The sequence below is a fragment of the Sorex fumeus genome, unplaced genomic scaffold (assembly GCF_029834395.1).
Source record: "Sorex fumeus unplaced genomic scaffold, SorFum_2.1 ptg000007l, whole genome shotgun sequence".
Taxonomy (NCBI): domain Eukaryota; kingdom Metazoa; phylum Chordata; class Mammalia; order Eulipotyphla; family Soricidae; genus Sorex; species Sorex fumeus.
In genome coordinates, this window is record NW_026606064.1 from 1,605,001 (window position 1) to 1,621,502 (window position 16,502).

The 16,502-nt window shown below is 39.1% G+C and overlaps 1 protein-coding gene across 1 annotated transcript; it reads left to right on the forward strand.

The window, feature by feature from the left end:
- Positions 1-3,409: 3,409 nt before the first annotated feature.
- On the forward strand, positions 3,410-4,375 carry LOC130041605 (olfactory receptor 5A1-like). Its single transcript, XM_056133885.1, has one exon. The coding sequence runs from the start codon at positions 3,410-3,412 to the stop codon at positions 4,373-4,375; it is 966 nt and encodes a 321-aa protein (XP_055989860.1).
- Positions 4,376-16,502: the final 12,127 nt, after the last annotated feature.

A 16,502-nucleotide genomic window follows, 5' to 3' on the forward strand; every position in this document is an offset into this window, starting at 1 on the left:
TTAAAGTTATATCATCTATTTGATCATGTTCTTTTTTAAAAAATTTTATTAGTGAAACACCATAAGTACAGTTGTAGACTTACAAATTTTTGTGCTTGGGTTTCGGTTATACAATGATTGAGCACTAATCCCTCCAGCAGTGCCCATTCCCCACCTCCAATGCTCCCAGTATCCTTACCACCTCTTCAACCCCAATCCCACCCCACCCCTGTGGCAGGGCATTCCCTTTTGTTCTCTCTCTCCTTTTGGGTGCTGTGGTTTGCAAAAGAGGCATTGAGTGGCAATCATGTTCAGTCTATAGTCTACTTTCAGCATGCATCTCTCATCCTGAGAGTATCCTCTCAACACCCTTTACTTGGTGTTTCCCTCGCTATCTGAGCTGCCTTCTCCCCTAGCATGTGTGGCTGGCCTCCAAGCAATGGAGTGAACCTCCTGGTACTTATTTTGGCTATTCTTGGGCTGGAGCTATAGCACAGTGGTAGGGCGCAGCCTTGCACACAGCCAGCCTGGTCGAACCGGGTTCGATTCCTCCGCCCCTCTCGGAGAGCCTGGCAAGCTGCCGAGAGTATCTCGCCCTCACGGTAAAGCCTTGCAAGCTATCCGTGACGTATTCAATATGCCAAACACAGTAACAACAAGTCTCAAAAAATGGATATGTTACTGGGTCCACTCGAGCAAATTGATGAACAACGGGAGGACATTCTTGGGTGTTAGTATCCCAATTTGTAACTTTATATTCCTCAGATGAATGCAATCTTTCTATGTCTGTCCCTCTGTTTCTGATTCATTTCGTTTAGCATGATACTTTCCATGTAGTACCACTTGTATGTAAATTTCATGACTTCATCTTTCTAACAGCTACATAGTACTCCATTGTGTAGATGTACCAAAGTTTCTTTAACCAATCATCTGTTCTCAGGCACTCAGGTTTTTTCCAGATTTTGGCTACTGTGAATAGTGCAGCAATGAACATAGAAGTGCAGATGTCATTTTGACTGTACTTTTTTGCCTCTCTGGGATATATTCCCAGGAGTGGTATCGCTGGGTCAAATGTGAGCTCAATTTCTAATTTTTGGAGAATCGTCCATACTGTTTTCCAAAAGGGCTGAACCAGTCGGCATTCCCACCAGCAGTAAAGGAGAGTCCCTTTCTCGCCACATCCAAGCCAACACTGGTTGTTGTTCTTTTGGATGTGGGCCAGTCTCTGTGGTGTGAGATGATATCTCATTGTTGTTTTAATCTACATCTCCCTGATGATTAGTGACATAGAGCATTTTCTCATGTGCCTTTTAGCCATTCTCATTTATTCTTTGGGAAAGTTTCTGTTCATTTCATCACCCCATTTTTTGATGGGGTTAGATGTTTTCTTCTTGTAGAGTTCAACCAGTGCTTTGTATGTCCTTGATATCAATCCTTTATCAGATGAGTATTGGGTAAATATCCTTTCCCATTCTGTATATTGCCTTTGTATTCTGGTTATTGTATCTTTTGAGGTGCAGAATCTTCTTATTTTAAGATAGCTCCATTTGTTTATCTCTGTTTCCACTTGATTGGTCAGTGGAGTGTCATCTTTGAAGATACCATTAGCCACAATATCCTGGAGGATTTTGCTGACCTTGTCTTCAATGTATCTTATAGATTTTGGCCTGATGTTGAGATATTTAATCCATTTTATCTGACTTTTGTGCATGGTGTTAGGTTAAGGTCTACACCTTTTTTTTTTGCATGTGGTTGTCCAGTTATGCCAGCACCATTTGTTGAAGAGGCTTTCCTTGTTCCACTTCACATTTCTTGTTGAGCATGTTCTTGTGTCAGCCTAATTGGTATAAACTTAGTGCTGTTTTTGTGTGTCCCTTAGGGTCTAATAGTTTGTGACTTCATTATATTTATTTTGAGAAGTTCTTTATTTTTCTTTGCTATCCTCTTTGACCTAATGTTTGCAATATATTGCTTAATTTCCAAATGTTTGAGTTTTTCCACATTTTTCTTTCAGGTTAATTTTTACCTTCATGGTATTGTGGTATAAGAAGAAACTTGTTCTGATGTCTAATTTTGATGACTTCCTGGATTCTTGAGTTGTATCTCAGCATGTGGGACATTTGAAAAATGTTCAGTGTATCCTGATGAATGTTCCATGTTCACTCTAGAAGAGCATGCATTCAGGCTTTGGAGGTGAAGGGTCCGCTAATTGTCTATGAACCCCACTCTTCTAATTTCTCATTTAAGGCTCTAGCTTCCTTAGTTTTATATTTATTTAGTTGTAAATTTTTTCCTAGGGATGAGAGGGGATATTAAAGTATTAAGCTATTATAATATTTCAATGTATTTTCCATTCCTATTAACAATGTCTTTATTAACTTAGTTACCCCCTTCACTTGAGTCATAAATGTTAATAAGAGTTCATTCTTCTAGATCTATTGCTCCCTGACCCAATACACAATACCCATCCTATCTCTTATCCACTTTTTTAGTCTGGATGATAGTGATACTTGATAAAGTTTGATTGTTTATACTATTTTTAGGTTATCTTTGGCATATTGGATTGTTTCCAACTTTTCACTCTGAACTTGTTTTTATTGTGAAAGTTTGAGTGTGTTGCTTGTAAACAGGAAAGGTTGCTTCATGCTCCTTCTTATCGTTAAATAGTTTTCGACAATTTGACAATATTTAGTGTTATATTAGGTATTTTGGCCATTTGTCATCATTCTTTTGGATTTTACTTTTTTTACTACTTGCATTTTGATGATGATCTTTTATGCTTTCATCTCCTTTCATTTACAGCAAACTGTAAGGTTTCATCTTACAAGTGCATAGTGTCCCATTGTGTATATATGCCAGGTTTTTTTTTCTCTACTCATATGTTACTAGACATTTTGGTTGCTTACATATGTGCTAGCTTTTGTACTTAGTACTGCAATGAACATAGGTGCTAAAATATCTTGTTTTATGAATTCATGCTTTTGACTTATCAAAGTAGATATTAAGAAGCGGAAATTCTGGGTCATGTGGAAGCTCTAGACTTAGTATTTTGTAAGAAGACTCTGTACTGTTTTCCAGTCTTTGATAATAGAATGTTTCTTAATTTCCATTAATGTTGTTTTAAGCATCCTAACACGTTCATAAATATAGGTCACTAATCTCTAGGAATTCAGTGCTCCTGATCTATAATTGGGAACTATTGAAAAGTTATAGCTTGATAAGATAATTCAGTAAAACCATTTGTATATATTGCCATTTTGTATGAGAAGAATCTAAAGGGTACATGTATGGCATTATACGAAATACAGAGATAAGCTCAGAAGATTATTCAAAATTGTACTTCTAGTCAGATGCATTTCTGGTAAAAAAAATATTCACTTTTGTGTTTTTGAGCAGAGTAATTTTATCTTTTTATCTTTTTTTTCAGCAGATGGAATCAAGTACTTCTATGGAAATAGATAGAAATTACACATCATCAGTGGTCATGTTTGTTTTCTTGGGAATCACAGATGAAAAAGAGTTGCAGTTCATTCTCTTTCCGGTCTTTCTGGTGGTTTATCTTGTGACATTATTCTGGAACCTTAGTCTCGTTATACTTATCAATATGGACTCTCACCTGCATACGCCCATGTACTTTTTTCTCAGCATTTTGTCATCTATAGATGTCTGCTATTCTTCTACCATCTGTCCCAGAATGCTTTCAGATTTCTTCAAGGATGATAAAACAATTTCCTTTATTGCCTGTGCTATGCAGTACTTTTTTGCAGCTTGGATGGGTCAGACTGAGTGTTGTCTCCTGGCTGCCATGGCCTATGACAGGTACGTGGCCATTGGTAACCCTCTGCAGTACTCAGCCATCATGGCGCCTGGGCTCTGTCAGAAGATGGTGGCTGGGGCCCTGGGAACTGGTTTCATCTGTAGTTTGCTTGAGACAATTCCTGCCTTTCGTATGTACTACTGTGGACCAAATGTCATTCAACATTTCTTCTGTAACATATCTGAGATTATTATCTTGTCTTGCTCTAGTCCCTTCATCACCCAAATGATTCTGTTTTTGGCCATTTTGTTTGTTGGCTTTGGTTCTTTCCTTGCTATTTTGCTATCCTATGGTTTCATCACAGCATCCATCCTAAAAATGTCTTCCATCAAAGGCAGCCTTAAGGCCTTCAATACCTGTGCCTCACATTTGGCAGTTGTAGCACTCTTCTATGTCCCAGTCTTCTTTGTTTACTTACATCCTCATTCTAGACACTCTGAAAAGCAGGACAAAATGCTGTCAGTTTTCTATATTATCATTACTCCCATGCTAAACCCTCTAATCTATAGTCTGAGGAACAAGGAGATCAAACAGGCACTCAAGAGGATGTTAAAGAGGGCTAGACATTTTCCTCAATGAGATAAAAGTTGGTAACGCTTCCTCAATGAGAAGAGAGCAGAAAACAAACAAATACAAACAGAGCATTTTGAAAGTATCACAGTCAGCACTACTTTTTAATTTTCTTGAGCTTTCTGTTTCAAATAAAAATAATTTTATTTTCATGTAAAGATATATATGTGATTCATAACTTATGTGCCCAGAGAAGTTGGTAACTACATACATCTATGAGGGAACACACAAGTCAAATTTCTTTCACTTGTTGAAAAAGTTCAAGTACTAATTTTCCTTTGGAAAACACGAATATTTGAGATTCTAGCATAGATGACACAGTGATCATATCTGTTTTACTCTAAGCAATGGTGGTGATGGTCATACTATTTCTTTTAAATTTCTTATTTGAGATTCTTGCATAGGTGACACACTGATCAGATTTGTTCCACTCTAAGCAATGGTGGTGATGGTCATACTATTTCTTTTAAAGTTCTTATATTACATTGTTTTTCTTAATTATTCAGAATTTCAGACTTTCTTAAATTAATATTGTCTCCATAGCCTCCATGGTGACAATATGCTCTGCATTTCATGAAGGAAATGGTCTTGCTTTGCTACATTCTCATATTAAAACCAACACTAACCTTTTATTCTCCAATTATTTTGTAAACTCTGTGCTTATATGTGATTGAGCACTTTTTTGTGTGTGTGACAGAGAAAGACTACATAAACTATAGTTCTTGAGAAAAATAGAAACATTCTGGAACTTATTTGCAGAATATGTTTGTGTACATGCTATACTTAATCATGTTTCTTTTAATGATTGCTACATATTATCTTTTAAATATGTTGTACTATTTTTCAATTGTCTCACTGTATTTGCAGAGCATGTAATATGAAGAATTTTTTAGCCAGAATCAAGTTTGAAATTGTTAGATCACATTTTTATAATTTGATATCATACTTCAGAGTTTTTCCTATGGCAAATCATATAATTGTATATAAATTTATTTCTCTTATACTTTTACTTCTGGTGAATTAGACCTTATGGAAAATACACTAAAGAAAGGACACAGATAAATAGTATAACAGCACAGTTTAGGCAACTAGAAAAAGATCAATAAAGGGAACTGAAAGAAAGCAGAAAGTAGGAAATAATAAAACAGCAGAAATCAATAAAATGTAAATCAAAGCAAGAACAAAAATTTAAAATATCAGTGAAACCAAAAGCAGAATTATTTTTAAAAAATTAAATAAGATTAACAAGCTTTTACGTAGACTTACAAAGAGATAAGACCCAACCTTCTGCTTACTTGTCCACCAACCCAGGTGAGGCTTGCCTCTGGCTGATTTCACTGGGCCTATTCAGAAAGGGAGGCAGAGCCCCTTCCTTTTGGGTGGGTACCAGCAGTTTCCACACCCAGACTGCATCATATTAAGGTCTCATACCTCAAAACCTGAAACATACTGCTCACAGTTATTCTTCCTGTCATTCTGTGGGAACAGGGAGAGAGACAGAAAGCAACCTCTAGCTAATTCCTTATCACCTTCCTGGGGGATTAACAACAAAAATTCTGATGGGGGTGTGTGGTATTTAGAATGTTGTATGCATGAAACTCCATCATTGGTTGTTTTGTAACTGCAAATCAGGGTGAATCAAATAAAAAATATATTTAGAAAATAAACAGAAGACACAAAGAACTGGAAATACATTTTCTACTCAATTTAACAACTTTTACTGCTAAAATAGCCATCCTACCAAAACTCTACACAATTTCAATGCAGTCCCCACAAAAAGTCCCATGGCATAATTTAAGAATATGGAGGATATACTGTTAAAATTTATTTTGAGAAATCAAATTTGCAGAATAGTGGCCAAATCAATAGTACAGTGGAAGGTAGATGACAGAGTTTTGATAACCAACACTGCATATGGTCCCCAGAGCACCACCAGGAGTGTTCCCTGAGTTTAGAGCTACCCCAAAAAAGACAATTACAAAAACACCCCACAAAAATCCTACCAGGATGGCCAAAGAAATACATGGATAAAGAAGATGGGAGCTTTTATCTCTCCCACTTTAAATTATAATACAAAGATGTAGTATTTAAGATTGTATGACACTGGAATAAAAGTAGATTGTGAGGCTTGTAATTGAGAGCCTTAAGACAGATCATGTGAGTTATGGACATCTAAAAGGCCTTTTTAACGAACAATGTTTGGAAAACTGGTTAGCTACATGCAAACAAAATGATCAAATTTTAATCCCCATGTTTTGTCATATCATTTGTATGACTTGTCCTACCATTGATCATCGATTTGCTCGAGCGGGCGCCAGTAATATCTCCATTCATCCCTGTTGAGTGCTAGTGTAGCCCAATGACATCTGCTCACTCCAGGAACATGAAGAGTCTCAAGTATGACCATCTTGTAGGTGGGTGACCACATGTTCTTTTGATGTCCTGTGTAATCCAATCAGTAACACCTTTAGTCCAGCAGTTGTCTCTTAATGGCATTACATGTCCAGCCCCATCTGATTTTCGATGCTTTAGCAAACGAGCTAGCATCCCTGATTCTTGATCAGCTATGGAGGTCGGAACTCCAAATTCCTTCTCTCACATGAGTGAGGTGTGATATTCTAAGCATAGCTCTTTCTATTCCTCTTTAGGATACCCGAATAGCATTCGTATCCTGTTTTGTCATATACAAAAATTAATTCAACACGAAAAACAGATCTCAATATTAGACCCAAATTTCTAAGTTACAATGAGGAAAGCATAAACAGAACTCTATATAATATTGATTGTATAAGAATCTTCAATGACTCAATACCAATCATCAAGCAAACAGAAGCAAAAATAAATAGAACCGCATCAAATTCAAAAGCTCCTGCATTATAAAGGAAACAATGATTAAAAGATAACCTATGGACTAAAACAAAAAGGTACCCCTGAATTGGGAGAAAATATTTACTAATCACATATCTGACAAAGAGTAACTACACAAGATTTTTAAAAGCTTAAATATTTAACAGGGGGTATAGTGCCACCAGCAGATCAATCTGTACCTGTAGGGGGAGAGCATCAGCAGCCTGATGGTGTCTTCAGACTTCCTGATACCTCAAAATTGCCACTGTGCCTTTGGACAGACCCCAACAACTTGGGACCAAGTTTACCAAGAAATTAAATGGCCAAAAGTTAGGTATGTGGGAGCCACACTCACACACCACCTCTGGGTCAGCTATATAAGCTCATTTATTGGTCTTATTTCAGACCCATAAATCTCGAAAGAGATCAAAAGCTACAGTTAGGGCCTGAGGTGTAGCACTCTACGGACAGGTGCACCCTGCAGGGCATAAACCAATAGTTTATTTCTATGGAAACAAGGGCCATGATCTAGACACACACACACACACACACACACACACATACACACATACACACACACACAAAAACCCGAGTAGCTCACTGCAGAGATGCCTCAGGACATTAAGCCAGGTCAACTTCACTCAGATGGTGGCAGGCTTTGTCCCACATCTGTCCCCTAAAAAAAACCTGGTGACCACCAACTTCCAGAACTCAATGAGAAGTGCATGTGTGTGGGTTCATTGATGGCAAACTTCAGGCCTCAAGGGATAAGGGTTGGGCCAATTCCTCTCATTCCCCCCTTCCCCATGGAACCCTAGAGGTTATGCCCACAAACCGCCTCCGGCTGCTACTTTAGTTTAACCATGATTCAGAGACACACAAAAGAATATCTGAACCAAGCAGCTCACTGGAGAGATTTCTCCAGATCCTAGTTATCTAAAATTTTAGAATAGTTATATTCAAAACAAGCAATACAAAAGAGAGTATGGGGATGATTTTCTGCCATAGAGGCAATGGTAGGTGTGGGATAGGGGGGGATACTGGGGACCTTGGTGGTGAAGATGTGCACCATTGGAGGGTTGGGTGTTTGTTAATTGTGTGACTGAAACTCAAACAGGAAAACTTTGTAACTGTATTTCATGGTGATTAAAAAAATAATAAAAACAATAAAATTAACATTCTGAATAAAAAAAAAGTAATGTGGAGTTCATGCCTAATTCAATCCACTTAATCAATGGCTTAATGAATAGCAGTACTCCTATATAAAAAAAATTATCAACAAAAACTTGACTAAAAAATGCACACACACACACACACACACACACACACACACACACACCACACACACACACAAAAAAAAAACAGGGAGGAGAGCTAAATGGAGACTTTCTCAGAATAAAAATACAGATGTCCAGATATGTATATTAAAAAGTGCACTTCATTTTTGGTCATCAGAGAAAAGAAAGCCCAAACAACAATAAGATATTACCTCACACCAGTGAGACTGGTTCACATTAAAAACAGTAGAAACAACCAGTGTTAAAGGACACCCTAGCAATTCCAAACAGGTACAGCCCACCCCCAAGGGCCTGGGACCCTCTCTGGACATGCACAGCTAGATCCAGCTCCTACAAAGCCGGTTTTCAACCCCTGATCTGCGCGGGACGGGCACAGAGGCCCAGCTCTGGGCAACAAAGCTGAACGACTCCAATTCCAAACAGGTACAGCCTGCCCCCAAGGGCCTGGGACCCTCTCTGGGCATGCGCAGCTAGATCCAGCTCCTAGAAAGCCGGTTTTCAACCCCTGATCTGCGCGGGACGGGCACAGAGGCCCAGCTCTGGGCAACAAAGCTGAACGGCTCCAATTCCAAACAGGAGACATTCCCAACTCCTCGCCCAGTGCCAGGGACTCTTTCCGGAGCTGCGGCTGCTAACGCGGCCATGAAATATTTTCCCACTACGTATGCCATAGGAACCATAAGCTACCTTCTTAGATGGAAACTTCTCTATTTTAGCTCAGCCACTAGAAACACAGTAGCCAATAACTCATAAGCCTATCTTAACTCACACTGCATATCAAGCAAAATAGTAACAGTGAACGTGAAGGACTAAACCACACCTCTCACAATGGTAAAGCAACGCAAAAGCCCACCAAACTTTCATATTGAAGAGTCTAGCCCAGATGACACCAACAGTACTGTAGTGTTAGACAACCTCTCTGACAAGGAATTCAGAAGGGAGCTACTTAGGATGCTTAGGGAATTAAAAGAAACAATGGAAAGCAATGCCAATAGAAGACAAGAGGATCTGAAGGCAGAAATGAGGAAAATTAAATCAGAAATGTCAGACCTGAAAAATCTCATAAGCGAATTGAAAAGCTCAGTGGAAGGCCTCAGCAGCAGAGTAAGAGCTGCTGAGAACAGAATCAGTGAGCTCAAAGATGAAGTTCAGAGACTCTCCAGAAAAGAGCAGAAAATGGAAAAGAGACTCACAATTCGGGAACAGATGGCAAGAGAAGATCGTGATGAAGCCAAGAGGGGTAACATAAGAATTATTGGAGTCCCAGAGATACAGGAAGAAAACCTTGATGAAGAAGAAACTGTCAAAGACATCATTGCTACAACGTTTCCAGAGCTGAAGAAAACTTGTGACCACATTCAGGAGGCCTGAAGGGTACCAGCTAGAAGAAATCCGAATAAAAATACCCCAAGACACATTCTAATCAAAATGACCAAAACCTTAGACAGAGACAAAATTCTGAAAGCAGCAAGATCGAAGAAAGAAATCTCTTACGAAGGAGCATCCTTAAAATTCACAGCTGATTTTTCTGATGAAACCCTCATGGCCCGAAAACAGTGGTGGGACATAGTAAAAAAACTCAACGAAATAAATGCCTCCTCAAAAATACTTTTCCCAGCAAGACTCTCATTCATAATAGAAGGAACAACACACAGTTTCACAGACAAACAACAGCTCAGGAACTTCATAGACTCAAAACCATGGTTACAAGAACAACTAAATGGGCTACTTTAAGGCAAGAAAGGCCCCTCAAATACACCAAATTTTAACAGAACAATGGGACAAAATCCCATAACAATAATCTCTCTCAATGTCAATGGGCTAAACGCACCAATTAAAAGACATAGAGTGGCAGGATGGATTAGAAAATTGAACCCAACATTCTGCTGCCTGCAAGAAACGCATCTCAATAGTCAAAGCAAACACAGACTCAGAGTCAAAGGCTGGAAAACAATCCTACAGGCAAACAGCTCCCATAAAAAAGCTGGGGTAGCCATCCTAATATCAGACCACATCGATTTCAGAGTGAGGAAGGTCATAAGAGACAGTGAAGGCCATTTCTTATTGATCAAAGGATCTGTACAACAGGAAGAACTTACAATAATAAATGTATATGCACCTAATGAGAGACCAGCAAAGTACTTAAAACAACTACTCATAGAATTGGATAAAGACATCAAGAGCAACACAATACTAGTGGGAGACTTCAACACCACTTTGTCACCTCTTGATAGATCAACCAGACTCAAGATTAGCAAGGACATACTTCATCTGAGGGAAACAATGGAAGAAAGGGACTTAGTAGATATATACAGGACACTTCACCCACAAAAAGCTGAATACACATTCTTCTCAAGCGTACATGGAACATTCTCCAAGATAGACCAAATGCTGAGCCACAAAACATGCCTCCATAAAATTAAGAAGATAGAGATTGTATCAACAATCTTCTCAGACCATAATGCACTGAAATTAGAAGTAAATCACACGCAAAAACAGAAAACTAAATCAAACACCTGGAAATTAAACAGTGCACTATTGAACAACGAGTGGAATAGACAGGAAATCAAAGAGGAAATCAAAAGATTCCTAGAAACGAATGAAAATGAGAACACGAGTTACCAAAACTTATGGGACACGGCAAAGGCTGTGTTAAGAGGAAAGTTTATAGCTCTACAAGCATTCCTCAGGAAGGAGGAGCAAGCACACATAAGTAACCTAACCTCACAGCTTAAGAGCTTGGAGAAGGACCAAAAAAAGGAGCACAACCCGAACAGGAGAAAGGAAATAATAAAACTCAGAGCAGAGATTAACGAGATGGAAACCCAAAAAACAATCCGAAAGATCAATGAAACCAAGAGCTGGATCTTTGAGAAAATTAACAAGATCGATAAGCCTCTAGCAAAACTCACAAAGAAAGGGAGAGAGAAAACCCTAATAAACAGAATCAGAAATGAAAAGGTGGTCATTACAACAGAAACCACAGAAATTCAGAGGATCCTCAGGGAGTACTTTGAGAAGCTTTATGCCACGGAACATCAAAACCTCGAGGAAATGAATAAATTCCTAGACTCCTACAGACTCCCAAGGCTGAACCAAGAAGACCTGGAATACCTGAACAGACCTATCACCATCAAGGAAATTGAAATGGTAATAAAAAGTCTCCCCAAGCACAAAAGTCTTGGCCCGGATGGATTCACTAGTGAATTCTTCCAAATCTTTAAAGAGGACTTACTCCCAATGCTCTTTAAGCTTTTCCACGAAATTGAAATATCAAAAACACTTCCAAACAGTTTCTACGAAGCAAATATCACACTGATACCAAAAGCAGACAAAGATACCACAAAGAAAGAGAATTACAGACAGATATCCCTGATGAACACAGATGCAAAGATCCTCAACAAACTACTAGCAAATAGAATCCAACTACTCATCAAAAAGATCATACACCATGACCAAGTAGGATTCATCCCAGGGATGCAAGGATGGTTTAACATTCGAAAATCAATCAACATAATCCATCATATCAACAAAAGAAAAGATAAAAAGCATATGATTATATCAATAGATGCAGAGAAAGCATTTGACAAGATCCAGCACCACTTAATGATGAAAACCCTAGCCAAAATGGGTATAGAGGGGACCTTCCTCAACATAATTAAAGCCATCTACCACAAGCCTACAGCAAGCATCATCCTCAATGGGGAAAAACAGAGAGCCTTCCCTCTAAGATCAGGGACTGGACAGGGATGCCCACTCTCTCCAATGCTGTTCAATATAGTACTGAAAGTACTTGCAATAGCGATTAGGCAAGAAAAAGATATTAAGGGCATTCAGGTAGGAAAGGAAGAAATCAAGCTCTCACTATTCGCAGATGATATGATACTCTACTAAGAGAACCCAATAACCTCCACAAAAAAACTCCTAGAAACAATAGACTCGTATAGTAAAGTTGCAGGTTATAAAATCAATACCCAAAAGTCCATGGCTTTCCTATACGCAAACAGTGAGACAGAAGAAAGCAACATGAAAAAAAATCCCGTTCACAATTGTGCCCCAGAAAATCAAGTAACCTGGGAATCAGCTAAACTAAAGAAGTAAAGGACCTGTACAAAGAAAACTACAAAACGCTACTTCAGGAAATAAAAGAGGACATGAGGAAATGGAAAGATATCCCCTGCTCATGGGTCGGGAGACTTAACATTGTCAAAATGGCAATACTACCGAAAGCATTGTATAAATTCAATGCAATCCCTATAAGGATACCCATGACATTCTTCAAAGAAATGAAGCAAACACTCCTGAAATTTATATGGAACAATAAGCCCCCACGAATAGCTAAAGCAATTCTTGGGAAAAAAGAAAATGGGAGGAATCAACCTCCCTAACTTCAATCTGTACTACAAAGCAGTAATAATTAAAACAGCATGGTACTGGAACAAAGGCAGAACTGCAGACCAATGGAACAGGGTTGAATACACTGACATCTCCCCTCAATCATATGATCATCTAATCTTTGATAAAGGTGCAAGTAATGTGAGGTGGAGTAAGGAAAGCCTCTTTAATAAATTGTGTTGGCATCACTGGACGGCTACATGCAAAAAAATAGGCTCAGAACTCTGCATAACACCATGTACAAAAGTAAGATCAAAATGGATTAAAGACCTCAACATCAGACCAGAAACCATAAGGTACATTGAAGATAAAGTTGGCAAAACCCTCCATGACATTGAAGTTAATGGTATCTCAAAGATGCCACGCCACTGGCCGAGCAAGTGAAAACAGAGATAGATAAATGGGACTATCTTAAACTAAGAAGCTTCTGCACCTCCAAAGAAACAGTGACCAAAATACAAAGACAGTCTACAGAACGGGAAAGGATATTCGCCAAATACACATCTGACAAGGGGTTGATATCCAGGATATACAAAATACTGGTTAAACTCCACAAGAAGAAAACATCCAACCCCATCCAAAAATGGGGCAATGAAATGAACAGAAACTTTCTCAAAGAAGAAATCTGATTGGCAAAAAAGCACATGAGAAAATGCTCTACATCATTAATCATCATTAGAGATGCAGATCAAAACCACAATGAGATACCATCTCACACCTCAGAGACTGGCCCACATTCAAAAGAGCAAAAGCAACCGATGCTGGCGTGGATGTGGCGAGAAAGGGACACTCCTTCACTGTTGGTGGGAATGTCCACTGGTTCAGCCCTTCTGGAAAACAGTATGGACGATTCTCAAAAAATTAGAAATTGAGCTCCCATTTGACCCAACAATACCACTCCTGGGAATATATCCCAGAGAGGCAAAAATGTATAGTCGAAGAGACATCTGCACTTGTTTGTTCATTGCAGCACTCTTTACAATAGCCAGAAACTGGAAGAAACCTGAATGCCCAAGAACAGATGACTGGTTAAAGAAACTTTGGTACATCTACACAATGGAGTACTATTAGCTGTTAGAAAAGATGAAGTCATGAAATTTACATACAAGTGGTACAATATGGAAAGTATCATGCTAAGAAAAATGAGTCAGAAAGAGAGGGATAGACATAGAAAGATTGCATTCATCTGGGGGATATAAAGTAACAAAGTATGAGATTAATACCCAAGAATAGCTGAGATCAGCACCAGGAGGATTACTCCATAACTTAGAGGCCAGCCGGGTATCCTAGAGGAAAGGGCAGTTCAGATAGAGAAGGGAGCACCAAATAAAGGGTGTTTGGAGGATCCTCCCAGGAGGGGAGATGCATGTCGAAAGTAGACTATGGACTGAACATGTTTGCCACTCAATGCCTCTTTTGCAGACCACAACACCCAAAAGGAGAGAGAGAACACAGGGGATTGCCCTGCCATAGAGGCAGGGGAGGATGGGGGGATGGGGGTGGGGGGATATATCCATGGTGGTGGAAAATGGGCACTGGTGGAGGGATGGGTATCTGATCATTGTATAATCGAAACCCAAGCACAAAAAATTGTAAATCTACAACTGTAAAAAAAAAAAGAAACAAACAAAAAAAAATTTTAAAAAAAGCAATGCATATACACATAAAATATATATTCAATATTAAATAAATCTAGATATCTCAAAAAAAAGGACACCCTAATCCACTGTTCGTGGGAATATCGACTGATTGAGCCTCTATGGAAAACAATATGGCGATTTCTCAAAAAATTAAGAATTGAGCTTCTGTGTGAACCACTAATTCCTCCTCTTGACATCTATCCCAAGGCCAAAAACATGGCCTATTTTAAAAGGCATTTGCTCTTTTCTCTTCATCATAGAACCATACACAATATCCAAGATGTGGAAGCAACCAAAGGCAATGTGTGTATGTATATTTACATAATATATATATATATATAACTGTATCAGAATGGTACTCAGCAATGAGAAAATGTTAAATCATAAACTTTGCTGTAACACAAATCCATATAGAGGGCACCAATTTATGAGTAGTCTGTAAGATGGAGAGGGTCAAATGCAGAATTATGTCTCATATATGAAATATAAAAAATAAATAGCAAGGTAATAGAAACTTGTCAATGGTAAAAGACATGAGAAAATGGATACAGAACTTAGTTTACCAAGGTGGAGGGTTGAGAGATAGTGAGAGGGGACTTTGAGACTTAGATAAAGGGACAATGACACTTGGGTGGTAGATGAGGAAAGAGCAACATTGTATACCTGAAACTCTTTTCCTAACAGTATTGTAAATGTGATGACTAAATAAAAATTAATCACTTAATCACTTAAGTGATTAAGTGATTAATTTAATCACTTAACTTCCCGTTAGTCGTCGATTTGCTCGAGCGGCCGCCAGTCTCCATTTGTCCCTGTCGCATACTAGTGTAGACCAATGACATCTGTTCACTCTGGGTACATGAAGAGCCTCAAACTGATCATTCATGATCTTGATGAAGAAGTCTGACCATCTGGTAGGTAGGCGGCTACGTGGTCTTTTGACATCCCGTGGAATACAGTTGGTAACAGCTCTAGTCCAGCGGTCGTCTTTAAATCTCATTACGTGACCAGCCCATCTAATTTTTGACACCTTGGCAAATGAGACAGCATCCCTGATTCTTGATCGTTGACAGATGTAGGAACTCCGGATTCTTTCTCTCATTTGAGTGAAACGTGATATTCCAAGCATAGCTCTTTCTATTCTTCTTTGGGAGACCTGAATAGCGTTCTCATCCTGTTTGCGTAGGGCCCAGGTTTCTGAGGCATATGTTAATGCAGGAAGAACAGTGGAATCAAGGAGATGTGCCCGGAGCCGGAGTTTCTTTGTCCTCCTAGCTATTTCTTCAACGCTCTTGAAGGTGTTCCAAGCTGCTCTCTACCTCCTGCGCAGGTCGGTGCCAGGTCATTTGTCATGTTGACCTCTCGACCTAGGTACACATAGCTGTTGCATTTGGAGATGGTCATTCGGTTGAGAGCGAATGGGGCATCAGAAACGAGGCTGTTTCTCATAAATATTGTCTTCGTAAGACTCAGCTGTAGTCCTACCTTTCCACACTCATGGTCAAAGTCAACCAGCATTTGTGCCGCTTGGCTGATGTTTGGTGTTATTAAAACAATGTCATCAGCAAAGCGGAGGTGGTGTAGTTGCCGACCATCTATCTTCACTCCCATTCCTTCCCATTCCAGTCGTCACATGATGTTCTCGAGGGTGGCAATGAAAAGTTTCGGTGAAATTGTATCACCCTGCCGCACCCCTCTCTTGACATCAACGATCACTTCTTTGTAGAATGGTGAGATCCTGGTAGTGAATCCGCAATACAGCTCACAGAGGATCTTGATGTATTGGGCTTGAATGCCCTGATTGGCGAGGGCTTCCATGACCGCTTCCGTCTCAACAGAATCAAAGGCCTTCTTTAAATCAATGAACGTTAAACAGAGTGACTTCTTGAACTCCCGAGAAACCTCAATGAGCTTGGTTATCATGTGGATATGGTCGATAGTGCTGAATCCTTTGCG

Bases quoted from the DNA above. Each gene is read 5' to 3' on its own strand.
- LOC130041605 (XM_056133885.1), top strand. From the start codon at position 3,410: ATGGAATCAAGTACTTCTATGGAAATAGATAGAAATTACACATCATCA.